General features: G+C 39.5%; 1 protein-coding gene across 17 annotated transcripts in view; it reads right to left on the bottom strand.

Annotated features, from left to right (window-relative positions):
• Nucleotides 1-16,406, bottom strand: part of LOC121329194 (rap1 GTPase-activating protein 1-like) — a 124,779-nt gene that overhangs the window by 13,842 nt on the left and 94,531 nt on the right. For 12 of the 17 annotated variants that reach the window (XM_041274659.1, XM_041274645.1, XM_041274644.1 and 9 more), the window contains 12 exons: nucleotides 15,572-15,757; nucleotides 14,559-14,662; nucleotides 13,353-13,431; nucleotides 12,038-12,091; nucleotides 11,678-11,761; nucleotides 10,620-10,720; nucleotides 9,813-9,942; nucleotides 6,957-7,112; nucleotides 6,006-6,077; nucleotides 5,229-5,315; nucleotides 4,144-4,284; nucleotides 1,403-1,534 (listed from right to left, as the gene is read on the bottom strand). In XM_041274659.1, the coding sequence (XP_041130593.1) occupies nucleotides 1,403-1,534; nucleotides 4,144-4,284; nucleotides 5,229-5,315; nucleotides 6,006-6,077; nucleotides 6,957-7,112; nucleotides 9,813-9,942; nucleotides 10,620-10,720; nucleotides 11,678-11,761; nucleotides 12,038-12,091; nucleotides 13,353-13,431; nucleotides 14,559-14,662; nucleotides 15,572-15,757 (1,326 nt within the window). The remainder of the gene's footprint in view (nucleotides 1-1,402; nucleotides 1,535-4,143; nucleotides 4,285-5,228; nucleotides 5,316-6,005; nucleotides 6,078-6,956; nucleotides 7,113-9,812; nucleotides 9,943-10,619; nucleotides 10,721-11,677; nucleotides 11,762-12,037; nucleotides 12,092-13,352; nucleotides 13,432-14,558; nucleotides 14,663-15,571; nucleotides 15,758-16,406) is intronic. The other 5 variants (XM_041274651.1, XM_041274655.1, XM_041274652.1 and 2 more) reach the window with 3 other exon arrangements.

Genomic DNA, 16,406 nt, shown 5'->3' with positions numbered 1-16,406 from the left:
TAGTTTCTTCTTTGGGTATGGTGAACTCCACATGCCTGTTTCCCCTCCCTTCTCTCACAATCCCTTGTCTACCTTTTTACTTTATATCTGTTAATTCTGAACAACCATTTTACAGGGTAACTGGTACTGGTTACAAAAACGATGGATTTTAAAAGACCAGTTTCATGGGAGCTGCTTTGTGTGGCTTGGCTCAAAGCCAAACCAGCAAATGGCACTGGTTGTCTAGAGCTGACTTGAAGACATTATCAAAGACTTTGAGATATGTTTTGACATAGATGCTGCCTCCAAATTATATAAATTGTCCACAGTTCTCTTTTGCCACGTTATGATCAATCATCCAAGCTCTTCGCAACAGACTTCATATAAATCAGTCTTAGATGCATGCTTAACTGCCCCACTAGAAATGCTTCTTGCCTCAAAGAAGGTTTGGAGGGCTGGTTCTGGCTGTTTCCTTTCATTATGCAGCCTCGATGCACCAGTGAACCTTTACCCTTTATTTATACCAGGTTCTAATTAATAGCCTCAGCTTGGGGGCAAGCAATATGCCATTGTTTGCCAGACCTTGAGTCCAATGCTTTCCACACTGCAGTTCAACACTGGCCACTTGTTCTTTTAAAATAAACATTTAAACCTTTAACAAGCATGTAACAAGGGTAGCCGAATAAACATGTAGCTGAAGAAGGAGCAAAACTCGAGTGCATAGGTTTAGTAAAAAGATCTTTTGCCCTATAAATTTGTGACCGCCACAAACGTTGCCAAATGTCAGGGGCCTGGACATTGAAATACTTCTGGTAAATCTGAGCTAAAATAAAGAACCCTAGTTATATCTTTGAACCACCAAGAAAATCGCTATAGCTAACATACACAGTACGTAGAAGGACCCTTTTTAACTCTACAGAACCTGTGTTGCTCAATGTATCACAGACCCAATAAATGAGACCATAAAGAATGTAATCCTAACATAAGAAATGCAGAGTAAATATAACTGGACTGGATGGTGAGATGTGTGGGACCCAGAAATTCAATTGCAATGAACAGCTTTTTTATTTGCATTATTGATGGCAATACAAAACAAAGGTTAGTTTAGTTCAGTGTAGGCCAAAAGTTGAACTATGCAATCCTTCAACTCCTGAAAAAATGATAGTATCCCCCCAAAAAAATCCACGGAAGAAACCTTTAAAACCAAACTGCCCACTTGACCTATTGCCCAGCATAGTGGATAACCGCACCCAACACTAAATGGAGCTGTTGGTTCCTATGCCTTCCTTAAACAGCCCTACCTTACTGTTTCATCTGGGGATACCTGTATCTCTTGTATTCAATGGGAGCAATCCATTGAATACAAGAGATACACTGACTGAGATCAGCCGCTGTCTCTTTGAAAACCAAAATGGTTACTTACTATCCCAGGTGATTTGGGGGTCTCGGGTGCACTGTGGGCAAAGCTCCCGCTGTGACTAGTGCAGACTGTGTTTTGCTTCTTGTTACTGAGGCCCATGGCGTCCATTGACTGGCTTCTACTGCGGATCACCCGCTACAGAGAGAGACGTAAAAACACACTGAGCTCCAGTATAGCACCGACACTTACAGGGGGGGTGTGGGGGTCTCGGGTCTAATCCCAGCACTGACTAGATTATATAAAGGGGTAATCACCAAAGACATTTTCTTCCCTTTCATTAGAATAGCCACATTCTTACTTCTCCTATTTTGCTGTTTTTTTTCCAGATTTATATTGTCCTTCTGACACATCAGTGCTGTAAGTTAGGCTTCCTCTCCCCATTCAGTTCCTTCCTGTGTTACAGATAATAGAACCCCATCTCGTGTAATCCACTGTGGGTTCCATGGGCAGCACATGACAAGGGAATTTCCAGGGCCAGATTTTCAGAAGTGAGGTGTTTTAGATGAGTGTATGTACTTTTTTTTGTGGAAGAGTAGCCTTCCTAAAATAAAAATAAACGTTCTTGTAGATTTTTGAAGTATTTAAATGTCTGGACCAATCGTATGTTTTTTATCTTATTTTTTTATGGCTTTTACCAAACCAGGTTTAAGTGCTCAATTCTAACTGCAGACAATTCCCCAAGCACCTGAAACAGCACCAGTGGTACAGTAAATGGTCTTGTTTTAGGTACATCCTTAGGTACTCTCTAGTGTACTTTGTTGTGCCAGAGGTCACTGTAAAAGCACTACGCTGAATTAAGACCTACAGTCACCTAAAGATTGTGCAAAACCCCTAACTTGATATGAGATCTGTGTACATTACATATGGCTGTTTTTTTAATTTGGATGTTGCTGATTTGACAAGATGGTGAGTTACTTCTAAAAGGGAGATTTTTCTGTTTGTGGGTACTTAACAGATCAACTGCAATACATATTTGAACTAGTATGACTTAAATATATGTATTGTACTTTTAGAAATACGAGATGATGAAACATTTTTATGAATACTGCTCCAGGGAAAACTGAAAATAATACTTTCAGAAAAAGGGTGGAAAGGATTCAATTACACATTCTTTTGTAAATGTACAATGACTTCCAATTATTTAACTACTAAATTCTGGAGCAGAGCACTATTTTAGTCTGTTCTGAAATGGGTTGCTAGTCCAAAGGTTTCTATGAAAGCTTGTGACCCTTAACAGTGAATGACAACCCTCAGAAGCTTTACATTATTGTACACATCAGTAATACGCAACAGCAACAGATTTGTAGGTGTTCTGCTAATGAGAGGCAATGCAATTTTAAAGCCAGGGCCATTACATCTCTTAAGCCAAAACTAACCTTTTTAAAAAATGTATGCACAACGCATTTCACCATTCATCTTTGGTCTACATTGGAGTGGTTTCAGCACTGAGCTGCAGTGTGGAACATGATAGGTTCTTGTAATTCCTACCTTTTTTTTGTGTGAAAAACACCACTGATTTACATTGCAGACAGCAGCATATTACCGGAGGAATCCTGGCATACAATAGACTCCATTGTTGCTAAACAACCAAAAAACAACCTTGAACACTAAGGTTTCTTGGACCTTCTGCAGTCTACAATAGCTTCATACTGGATGACCTAGCGAGATGACCAATTGCTTTACAATGATGCTAGCTGGTCTTCCACACTTAACTGCTCTTGGTAGCAGTACAAGCTGTATTATGAATGTTCTGCGAATTGCTACTTGAAGTGCTTTTTTGGTTTGGATTGATATGGTAATCTATCCACTCCTTATGCACGATGAACTTTCATCACCTATTCGTTCCCTTGCTTCTACACATTTGTATGTTTTCTGGCACGGTTAATTTTGTTGCTTCAAATAGAGAATGCTTGTTTTTTGTCGTTGCAGATCCAGAACACTCATGACTCTTGAGAGCTGTATCCAGTACTTTTTTTTTTTTTTTTTTTTTTTGGTTTTCTTTTTCAGAAGCACCACCTGATTCAATGCAATGGCTTGCTTTGCTGAAGCCCCCATCCCTCACTGTTTTTGATTCATCTAAAAGAAACTCCCTTCTCCTTTCATACTGGTTACCTTGTAGAAGCCTGCCTCCAGATTTGTATCTGACTGGATACCTTCCCCTCATACTTTCAGATTTTTGGTTACTCTAAACAACAATTGTAATATGAATAGCCTTAGAGCAGTGTCCTTCATCCTTGTTTCTTATTGGTTGTTAGTTTTATTTAGCAAACTCCTTTATACAAGCTGACTTACAGAGACTAGGGTGTGTGAACTATGCATTAGCTGCAGAGTCATTTACAATGTCTCACCCGAAAGATGGAGCACAAGGAGGTTAAGTGACTCGCTTAGGGTCACACAGTGAGTCAGTAGCTGAGCCGCAATTTGAACCAGGGACCTTCCGGTTACAACACCTTTTCTTTAACTACTGGACCAGGCAGAAGCTTCTACCCTCCACTGTTTCATTTTTTGTGTTACCTTTAGAGATGTGCCCGTCCACTTCAGAAGCCCCACCTCCATTCTGTTTGACTTGGTTACCTTCCATTGTGTTTCATATCCGCCCTCCTCTTGCCAACTGGATACCTTGAATCTCCTCCTACTGGTCTTTCCGATTTTGGTTGCTTTGAAGAATCTCCCAATCTCTCCAATTATTTCCTATTGGTTACCTTAAAGAAGCTCCCGCCTCCCAATTATTTCCTATTGGTTACCTTGAAGGACTCGAAGAAGCCCCCTCCCCCTGCTGCCCCATTCTCCATCTTGTCGTCCTCTCCCCCGATGCCCATCATTGACTGACTGTTGATGTGCATTTCTTCGTATAGAGTCTCAAGAAGGGCGGTCCGCGTGCGCTCCTGCAACACGAGCAACCTCCTGATCCACTTGTCATTCAATCAACCATTCCCACTGCCAACTAATCTATTAGCAATACAATACCCACTAACATACTCCAATTGTACTAATTTGAACTGAACTCTTATGTCATGTTTTGTTTTACAATGACTTTACTGTATACAAGATGAGGCGAATTACCATGGGCTGCTAAATCCTTGGTACCTGTACTGCTATCACAATTTTATCTTAATTAGTTTACCTTGTATCTCTGTACCTTTTTGATAAATGTTTAAATAACCTGAGTCACAGATGGATTCCACTTTCTAATATACCAGGTAGAAGCTGATGATACTTTTAAATAAAAAAGCTTACATTTATACTAACATTAAATGCACTTAATTACAAAATTTTATTTTCATACAAAAATAATCTTGATCATTTGTTTTGGAACACAGGCCGTATTTATAATAACTACAATAAGGATGTTTTAATGTTTAGATGATGTTAAACTTTATCAAATACGCATGGCGATTTGAAGAAGTTGGCCTTAGTGTTTATACAGTAGTAACTATACATTGAGGTCACGTGTAGATTTCTAAAATTGTTTTTCCATATATACACTAGTGTTGCACATTCTTATACACATTAATATTGTAGCCATTTATATTGAATTTACTGGCGTTCCTCTGGTAATGGGTTATCTGTGTGTTTTATCAATACTTAAACCGTTAGTTTAATATAGGTTTGCATGGTCAGAAAATTAACCCAACCTTTTGGGAGGCTGGGTAAAACCAGAACTACTTATAAAATGTGTTGCTGATGCTGGGACTGTAATTTTGCTCCAGCACTTAAGTTAAGAGAATGGTATAGTCTTCAGCAGTTCTGGGGTTTGGAAATGCACTGCTTTACATAACTGTGTACTGGATCCTCTCCTTGTCATGTCACTGACCCCGCCCCCTCTCACCTCTAGCTTTGCAAACTTCTCAGCTTTGTAGCAAGCATACTCTGCGTTGATCAGCTTCGTCAGCAAGAACTCATGGAACTCTGGTCCCTGAGGAAAGAGCAGAACTACGATTACATCCTGAAGGCAACGCAAGTGTTAATGACTGCACCTATTTTCAATTCCACGTGCAAAAACATTTACTGAGCATCACATGCAGAACACTGCTGAACTATGCTCAAAGATTCTCGTGCATCTTGGGTTAACCAAGAGAACATGCTTGTGAGGTATTCCAGTTGGGTTAAATCCAGTGGTTATAACAGTCCAAAGAAGGCCAATACATCCCTTTCCTCTAGTAGTTTTCTTTATGGAAAGCACTAGTTCACCAAAGATAACTGGAGATGATGTGTTGTCACTGAGAGAAGGTGCTCTGCATGGTGCTGCAGGAATGGGTCATCCATTTGGAGCATGTTATCAGAACAAAGGACCACTTTGAACATGCATTACAGGATCTCTTTGTGAGTAGTGTGTCCCATTACATGCTATTGTAATACAACATGTGTGTTTGAGGTTTATCAACTGGAGGTTTTAGGTTCTTAAACTATTCACATGTTTTCCTGTTCTAACCTGAATGGATCCCTTTTTAGATACATGTGCTACTTGGTTTTTGTTCCACATGAAAGATCACCTAAGGGGACGGAGTAATGTCTCAATAGAGGGAGGTCTGCAGACAGAGGGAGTTCACTGCATTTCACCTTATCGAGGGTACTGGACATCTCCTGATGGGCCTTTTTACTGTACCTTTTTGAAAATGGCCGGGTTCGGTAATGCAGGTCCAAAGAAAGGCACATCGTCTCGGGCGGTTACAGACACCTAGGGAAGAAAAAAAAAACATATTATATTACAACACAATTACTGCCATAGTCTTTGTTTCTAAAATGATAGTTACACTCTAGCATATGGTGTCATTAAACAATGTCTCTAAGCAGTCTCAGGCTTCCCGGTGTTGTCTTGCGTATCCCGTGGTCAGTTATGACTGGTTTTTAAATGCACTACACCGGGGCTGTCCAGTGAATGGCTCTAGAGCTCCACAATACAGTTCTTTTTGAAGTATCCTATATTAGAGGTTTTACTGGGTTTGTGTTTGAAACGTGCTGCATGTTTTTATGAGCATGACGTTACTGAAGCAGTGTCTGAGTGTAGCTGCTACTATTAACTGAGCTTTTCAGAAAATGCACCTTTTTTTCATTGTTTGCATGGCTCGGTAACAACTCACCTGGTAATTGGAATGGCTCTTTTAGCCACAAAGCTTTGAAAGGCTTTGGACCACACCTTTTTGGTAGTGTGTCTTGTGAGTCCTCCACTGGCCTTAATTACTGTAGATATTCTCTATGGCCAAATTATGATTTCCAAATCTGCCTTGAACGCATATTTCTGGCAGTTTAATGATATTCAGGCGATAAAACAAGTGGATAGTTTGTTGAAACACAGATATCAAGAATAAAGGGTGCTACAATCAAATATAGGTTTTATATCTGCGTTGGTTTTTAGTACACTCCCACACAGCCTTCGTCACCTGAAATTGTCTGTAGCTATATTGAACTGAAAGAACATTAGACAGAAAATCTGACTGACTTAAACAAAACACTATTGAGTGTGCTTGAGGTCCATGGTTGACAAGTACTGATATTTATCGTATACAGCCTCCAGTATGCCACGGCACCAGTCTGGGGGCTCTTCACCCGAGATTACCTTATAGAGTGTGTTCTCGGAGCAGGGGTTCACCACCTGTACCACGACGTAGGCGTGCAGGAAGTTGGACGCGATCATGTCCGGCACGAACGGCGTGCTCTCATCCTGGAACACTATGGCCACAATGTCATTTCCTATGTGCCTCTTCCTCTGCAGCTATATAGAGAAAGCAGCATTAGAGCCCCTTCAGGAACCTAAATGGTTCATATTATTCAGTTTAGCTGTTGCTGTAATCCTGTGTGCCTTCTAACAAAAATCGCCTTTACTACAGAAGAATTTGTCCTGGATAGGGTGTCTCAATTATTGATGGGTGAAAGGACTTGTATGAACTTACTAGGAATCACAGAAACGAAGATCTGACTCAGGAACTGCTTTGAATAAAGTGAGCATTAGAATTGTGTGTGCTCTAGGCACAGAGTGACATCTGTACAACGCACAAGATGAAATCTGACAAATCCGTAATCGTGACTGGAATTGAGTAGCATGTATGTAAGTCATTTAATGTGGCAGGAAACTGTTTTCAATACAAGTCTCACCAGACACAAGCTGGGTTTATTTGCTACCTGAATGTAAATAAATAAGGGATCAATTTATGAAGACAATGTTACTTCTGCTGAAGCATAAAAGCTTACTGAACTCGATATGAATCTGTTTAGTGACACGGTGTGCAATTACCAATGTGTTTTCATCCAGGTGTGACAGCCATTCATAGTCCAGATGTTGGCGTTTACTATTGACTTTGTTAGATAGCAATCTTTATGAAATGGGGAACAGAACTTGGATAATATCCTTGTACATCAATAAAAATACAAGATAACATCCTTGTACATCAATGCATATATTGCAGCCTCCAATTAACTGCAGGGGCCAGGTCTTCCCAATCAGCTGTTGCTTAATCCACTGGTAAATATAATACGGTTCAGAAAGTTTTTTAAAACTAATTGAGGACTTGGAAATGTGAATTTATAGTAGCATATTTCATATAGAGGGGGACAAACATCCAGTTGAACTCGCACTGGTTGCTGTACACATTGCTGTCTTTCTGAAAGTGCTGCATGAGCTGTTTAAGTAATAAAATGCTGGGCAAATGCACAATGAAAGGGTTTAATGTAAATCTAGCTACAGTTCTTAAACTGGGGCTCAATGCAAAATACAGTCCATGTAATCTGATCTTTAATTCCCTAAAGTGATTGCCAGTGGGGTTGATATCAGTTGATTGACTGTTTTAAATTAGGGCTGTCAAGCAATTAAATATTAATTACGATTAATCTTGATTACAAAATTAATCTTGGTTTTAATCGCATATTTAATTTATAAATACTGCATCCCTCATTTAAGTCTGTTTAATTACTGATGCTTATTATCATCATTTATAAAACGACTAGAGTGTATTTTGAGAAGTGAAAGCATGTTTATCACACAGGTGGTACAGCAGACTAGATGCGCTTCTGTGATGCTGGAACTCACTTTGACAGATACAAGTAACCTTCTTTCTATCCAATGAACCGTCAAAGTTTAAAAAAAAAAAAAAAAAAAGTCCTGTTCACAAGTCCTTCCATTTTGAGTGCTTTGCTCAATAATGTGGTTCTGTGACTGACTCATTTTATATTCAGTCTATGACTACACCCATTCAAATGCACTCTGAACTTGGAGAATCACACAGTGAGAACAGAGGCGTTCTGATGGGATAACATGGATAATCACACACTGAGAACAGAAGTGTTCTGATGGGGTAACGTGGAGAATCACACACTGAGAACAGAGGCGTTCTGATGGGGTAACACAGAGAAACAAGTGGGGGATATTTGTATCCCAGACTGGAGAAAAGGAGGTGGCAACTGACAATCGCTCTGCATGTAAAATGACTTGCAAATCAGTTACTGATTAAGAGGAAGCTGCTAACAAATGAATCTGTTCTTCAGGGACAGAGATGAGAATAGTGAGGGTGCTTTGTTTGCTACCTTTTTATTTATTTGTTTAATTGCTGCAATTATCAGGGATAGAATATTTTGAGAATATAACAGTGTTACTGGAGATAATATTTGAGATACCTTGTAAGGACAGTGCGACATTCTCTGAACTGCCTTCCCACAAAACCTGGACCTGATTCACAACTTAAAGGTGTACATGTACTGTCTGGTATTGTAAAAAAAAAAAAAAAAAAAAAACATATTAAAAAAGGCATCAATTTATAATGCTGCTAATGCCAATAAGAAGTATATTTTAAAACCTGTAACCTTTCCTGTGCCTATGATAATTGGGCTCATCGTTTCTGTCTTCATGAAATATACTATATTGTTAAACAAGTTGTAAGGGAGTGAACAGTGTTGTCATTAAATGGACAACGTGTCTGTCCTCATAGGGTCCTGTTTTGATCTTGTTGGGAACATGAATTCTAGTAAGATGTCGTAGTTTTAAAGTCGTGTTTACAGTTCTGATGCCCAAGGTAACAGCAATTGCTCGTCTAAGGATTATTTGCCAGCGATCTGCTTAAGTATTAGCCTTATAAATGCATAAAACGCATATTAGAAATCATCTTCCTTTGTAATTGTCTGTTTAAATGTGTAAGAAATCTGGATTTGATAGCACCGTTTCTGACACTGACAGCATCCGCAGTCATGAACTCCCGAGTACTGTAGAATTCTAAATCTGTATGGTAGCCCTGCTATATTTTTATCATAGATTATATACGAGTTTGGTGTTATGTGTTTGTTAAATGATGCCACAAGGATTTTAATGGAACAAAGTCAAACTGGCACTTTTACACCAGCACAGCGGAAACAGAAGTCCTATTTACAGGGCAGTGAAAATGTAAGCAGTAGTTCTGTTTCAAAACAGGACAAGGAGGCAGGCTACCTGCTGCGTGTCTCCCTCGGTGTACGGCAGCTTGGTCGACACGTGGAACATGATCTCTTTGTTTCTGAAGTTGTAGTATACAGACTCTGTGCCAGTCTGCCCATGTGCCACGTCCAGACCTCCACGAAAACTAGAACAAAATTTAGCACTTACCATCAATCAAAACTGGTCAAACAGCAGGCACCCTCAAACAGCATTCAGACAGTCACCCACAGCTTCAAAAGCATCCCAAACCTAGCAAACATCCTGCTGACAGACACTCACAGCTTCAAAAGCAAAGCCATGTTGGCGAGGGTTTTAGTATTCTCCTTCTGAAAAGCTAGCTGACACCAGTATAACCCTTGAAGATTTAAAATGCTGTAATTTGTTACATAATCATATAAAAGCATAGGATCTGACAGTGCACTTCCAAAACCTGAAGTTATCACTGCACCTCAGTGTTTTTTTCTTCTACATCAATAATACACTGTTTTTGGTTGTAAAGTGCTTAAAGATTAATAGAACAATGTTAAGTTTCTATTGTGTGCCCCCCCCCCCCCCCCCCCTTGTCAAAATTAATTGTATGGCATTTCAATGTGTGTATACAGTACAGGCTCTAAACATTTCATAAGCAATTCACTATATGAAAACATCATTACAGAACATGTTTTGAGTTAAGCTCCACCATTGGCCTGGTACATAGCAATTGCACTGCTGTGTGACTAATGCATTGTTTTTTAAAGGTAAACACTATCATGTTGTGGAGAACGGGTCTGGTTTTTCAGTGAATGTAGGCGCATGGTCTCATCCAGTACACTGGATTCCTACCCTTTGAAATCGTGGAGTTCAATCTTCTGCCCCAGCAGCTCCAGAAACTCGACGAAGGCCGGACTCTCCTCACTGTTTCCAAAGAGCTCCTCTTCACTTGTCTGAAAAAAACAACTAAATGAATGAAACACAGCCATGCTGGCATTTACCAAAGCTTAAACACTAAACAGGGCACCAGGTCAGAGCATGAACCCGTAGGTCAGTCTCATTACAGTCGGAAACTTTTCTCTCAGTTTAAAAAACTAGGACTTACCAATTACTTGCACCAATGTGTTTAAATACTAGTGGAAAGCTGGCTGAGTGAATTGGTTTAGCACATCTAATTAGAACCTAGGCCAACTAAATTAGTTGTAACATCTGCTTAAATTAAGTTTGCTCTGTTTCATCTTGTCTTGCCTCTCTACATTCTATATAAAAAAATCAATGTACCCACCCCCGTTAAAATAAACAAAAACAATATCAAACAAAGCCTCACCGATCTAACATAATCAATCTTAATATTAAGAGAAACACAATGAAACATTAGCAATTCTAATAAGCCTTTTAAAAAGGTGAGCCAAAGTCCAATTAACATAATAATCATAGTAATGGTAGAGCTGAATAAACACTAATTTCTGCTAAGCGCAGGGTCTGGCGTGATACAAGTGGTTCCTCATTAAAACCAATGGGTCTGGACCCTAGGATCCATTCAAGTGCCAGGGCAACCTGAAGCTGGACGAATGCACTTCAGGGGCACTTGAGAACAAAAGAGAAACCACTTCCCAGCAAGACGACGCTTATTTGTGTTTTTTCCAGAGTGCTTTTATCTGGGCCTGGATGAAAGGAGCTTTTCAAACAGTCCCCCCTGAAGGACTCTTACAGGTTTGAGAGTGGCTCCTCATTTCCAGCTCCTTCATGGCTCTTAGGAATGTCTGTGGCTGAGTTGAAAGGGGAGAGGGGGTCTAGCTTGGGCGTTATTGTGCTGATGTTCATATTGCAGAACATGTTATCTGAGCCTCTTTGTAGCAGCGATTCTGACAATTTAAATAATAATCAATAATACAAACCAGAGTGCTCACCTGTCCAAATTTCTGATAGATGACTCCGAACTTGAAGTTGTTGCTGATGACATGCTCATCAAAAGTAACAATCAGTCGTGAAGCCTGGGGAGGGAAACCGAGTGAACGTACGTGAAGACTTTCACACATCTAGACAGGCCGCTATAAAGACATATTTATAATACACAGAAAAAAAAAAGTGTTTGGTCATGCTTTTAAGTTACCATTTACAATGTAAGTTTGATGCAAAGTCTTAGTAAAAATAAAAATAGGGGGCAGAGGATAGTGAGTGTTTGTAAGTCTCACTTATCACTTCTTACAACAGCATTCAACAAATACAGACTCACATATATACACTGTATGTTTATATATTGTGTATACCTTGGGGTACAAGACAGGATAAAATCTGTCGACATTCACGTCTTCACAAATGAGCTGAAAAGCAAAAGACAGTTAGGGCTTCTTATAGTATAAAACCACTTCAGTCGCAAATGTAGTTATTTCTATTGGGATAATTCAAAGTAAATGAACTGTAATGTATTGCACTGATACCGAGATGGATACAATCCTAATGAGAGACACACAATTACAAAGTAGAGGTCTATTAATATTAAAACACCTGGTTTCAGATACTAAATATAAATATAAAAAAAACTGAAACAAGAAACGCACTCCACAATTCAACAGAGATTTCAAATTTTGAATGCGTTAGCCAAGTCCCTCCAATGTCTATAATGGACTGGTTTCAATTTCTGTGCATTTCTTGGCTCAAATGACTTAAGGGTATTCCTTCTGAGTGGTTATTATAGGCGGGGCCATTCATGATTCCATTTTAAATGTAGTGAGCTCAGAGTGGCTCCTGTAACCCCACGGTGAAGCACTACACTGCAGTACCCATGAAGCTACATGGAGCTGGTTGTCTTGGCGATTGCTTTGTCACTCATTGGTGCGTTTGTGTAAACAAGGACAGCTGGCATTCCTAGCAACAGGACCTTGCATTACCGAAACCCGACCGAGAGAGTGAGCGGTGTCTGGAACAACAGAGCCCTCTTATCTGATAACAACACTTATCCGCACCCACCTTATCACTGGAAACAGGGCTGTGATTACATCTGGGGGCCTAGCTCTTGTTTGTCAAAGACATCTTTATGCTAAAGAACCCTGTTCGGACCTGCCCAGTACTGCACTACAGGTTTGCAATATAATACAATTCTTATTTTTGATATGCTTAACTGCTAACAAACACATCTGTTGCCTATTCAGGTCCCTTAAAAGTTTTCCACAGTATTTTTGCAGTTGTGCCATGCTTTTCCCAAAGTGATACTATAAATTTATCACAGTTTATCCTGGTTTACCATATAATTTAATATGTCATACCTTGCTGGTCTTTACAATGCTTTACTATTCTTTCACCTGTGCTTCACTATTCTTTCACAATGCTTTATTATACCATGCTATGCTTTCTATGGGAAACTTTTATAAGGGGTGGCTGTAGCTGAAAACATCTGTACCACAGGTGCAGTTTTTGGGAATTACATTTTAGATGTATTTAGTGTTGGGATACTAGACTAAATTCTATAAGTGTTATAGCTAATGAAATGTTTCCAGAAAATCATGTGTTGTGTCCTTTTAAATGTTGTGTTTTTTTTGTAGGCAAATCTCTGCAGAAACTCTTATTCCAATCTCCAGTGCTTACCTTTGCCATTTGTACAACATTGGGAAACTCAGTGAGGCAGGATATTGGAATGACATCGTGGTACGTTTTCAGTTTAGTTCTGAAAATAAAAACATAACAGATGTTTTAAGAAACTTTACACTTGAAAACTGTATGTGTTTGGTGGACGGTTCTATTAAGAACATGGATCATTTGGAAAGTTTGCTAGCTGTCCTTTCCTTTGCAGAGGGCTTTGTTTCAGCTTTGTTGCAGAAGACAAGTTTGCTTTCCTGGGCTGACTGTAGGCAGTAACATTGTTCACTGTCACTTCACTTTCAAGTTTGAGTAAAATAAAAAAAATTTATGGTAGAATTATTATTATTTTTTTTTTAAATGCAGAGCAAATCTAGTGTTAGATCCAGGATCAGATACCACTATCAGCAGACCACATCAAGTGTTCACTACCAGAGCATGGCTCAGAACTCCATACACACCAGCAGTCCACAGTCTTATCTATCTTTTCAAAGCAAAACATGAGTCTGGGATTAACTGTTATAGTACAGTACATTATATTGTTTTGAGCAGGAACAGAAAGCATGTAAATTGTTGCTTTTCCCAGTCAAGAATATTAATAATGTGAGACTACTGGAGCGATTTGCATAGCATTCCCTGTTGTGCTGTAAAATAATGCATCTCCAGCCAGCTTATTGTCAGAATTATTTTCATAATTGCTAAATATATTACAGTATTTACTTTTTTTGTTGGTATATAAATCAAGTACAATCTACATTTGACGTCAGCTGTGCAAGTACTTGATAAGGCCTAGTCATCTAAACTGAAATGTTTTTGATTGTACATAACTTTATACACACAGGCATAGAACTGAATTGTAGGTTAGTCTGGTCATTTAAATTCTCTTGTGAAATTCTGCAATAATATAGAGTGACAATAATATTGAAACCATTGTGAGGCATATTACTGAGTGATAATATGTTGTGATTAACAGGTTATTCTGTCACGGAATGGATACAAGGAGTATTGAGGAGCCTTTTCAGTAGCAGCTTCTGCTGGAATAGTTAGTAAGCATAGCAAATAATCAAAAACGGCAATAGAGAGTCATGCAGAACACTGATACAAGGATATTGAACACGTGTACAGGAATATTTTGTACTGGATCTCTCTTATTAGTGGCTTTTGTATTGAACACGGATAAATTCAACCCTTGAGGAATGTGTGAGGTGTGTTTACCGCAGGAGCAGACGCAGGTGCTCCTGGTCCCCAATCACATCGTACTTCATTGAGAAGACCAGGTGTCCCAGGGTGCTGTCCGTGGAGTAGAAATTAAAATGCTCCTAAAGACCAAAAACAAGAAGAACAATCAGCTTTCAGCAGGGACATTTCCATGTGGGTGACATAGGTGTTTTTCTATTGTCTGGACTTAAATAACATCACAAAGACTGATGAGCTAACGTTATTTGAGAAGAGCACATGGTTACTCAGGCTGGATTCAGAACATATTTTGAATGGAGTGACTGAGCTAAATGACCACAGGATTGAAGATTATATTTAGTCGTATATTTTCTAAACAGTTGCTTGGGGGCTATACATGCAACTGTAACCATGTGACTTCACAAGGTGTGTGGGGGGGGGGTGGGACTGAAATTGGCAGGAGATTTGTATCAGATGAGTTTTTCAATTACTATAGTGGGCTTGTTAGGTAATTGAGCTGCTCAGGGTGGGAATTCACATCAAGTGCAGGTTTTTGTCTGCTAACCCGGATCATTGATTAAACTCAGGAGGAGCAGGACTGAGCATGCCATTTAAGGGGCTTCTTTCACACATTCTTTTTAAATGCAACCAGAAACAGATCTCAATTAAGCAGCCTTCATTTATGGGTTCTTTCTTCAAGATGTCCCATGATGAAGGAACACCAAGATACTGAGTTTATTAGATTCACTGACATACAAACACTAGCATTCAGCACCTCAATTCTTTCAGGTAGATCGATTTTGATTCCATTAAACACTGACTTAAATTGAGACCAGAACTTTCTATCCCACTATGTTATGCAAACTGGCCTATCTTACAAACATAGTTCAGCTTTTATTACAAGTGCTTTGTGTACAAGTACTCAGTGGCTACCTCTAATCAAGTTGAGTGTGTTTCTCTTGCACGCTTTGCTCTGTCAGGTCCTAGAGTGCAAGCCCAGACCCTGTGCTCCCGAGTCTGGTGGTGTTGCGAGGTCCTCTCCCATTGCTCACCTTGCCGAGAAAGTGCTTCCTAAACAGCTTGGCGGTGGTGTTGCACTCCAGCTTGATGCGAGCGGTCGGGGACAGCAGCTGCTCTATCTCGGGAGGGCTGTTTAAGTCATGGTTGGTCCCTTCGATCCAGTAACCCCCAAACTGGGGCAGGAGAATGAGGGGAAATGGGGTTGTGCGGGCCAGGACCTGAAAGAGGTAACAAAGCTGGTAAGATCGAACCGGCCTACTCGCAGATCTCTGTGTCATTCAATTAAACTCTGAAACGGCACTGAATGCAACTGAAGAACTGAGCAGGTATTGACAAATGATTAGCTGTAGACATAGACCAGCTTTTACATACGTTACAAAATAGTCTTTAAGTAACTTATTAATTTTTTTGTCAGGAGAAAAACACCTGCTATTTGTACAATACTAGAAAAAGAAAAAAAGGGATTAAAAAAAACAAGAAGTTTTACTTCATTGACCTCCACGTATCTACATACTCAGATTTTCATGATCAACTATAGGACTAGAACAATCCTAAAGAACTGCACAAAATGAGTTCCGATTACAACATAATTATCAGAAGAGCCTGTTAATTTGTTTTAGTTGATCTGAACAAGTGATCCCAGTGGAACACTGATCGCATCAAGTGGACTAAATGAAATACACTGCAATCCCATTGTCTACTCAATCATTAAGGAATGTGTTTGCTTCCTTTTATTTGATGGATGAATAAATCAAGAGGAATGTATAAAGCTGATTCTTTTCAGTTACTTTCACAAAATAATCTTAAAGCATTAAGGAGTGAATAGCCTGTACAAAAGGGAACAGCCGAGTAACACGACATTGTGGG

This window comes from Polyodon spathula, chromosome 16 (assembly GCF_017654505.1).
Source record: "Polyodon spathula isolate WHYD16114869_AA chromosome 16, ASM1765450v1, whole genome shotgun sequence".
Classification (NCBI taxonomy): Eukaryota; Metazoa; Chordata; class Actinopteri; order Acipenseriformes; family Polyodontidae; genus Polyodon; species Polyodon spathula.
Note: the sequence above shows the minus strand (reverse complement) of the source record. Positions and strands in the feature narration are given on the sequence as shown.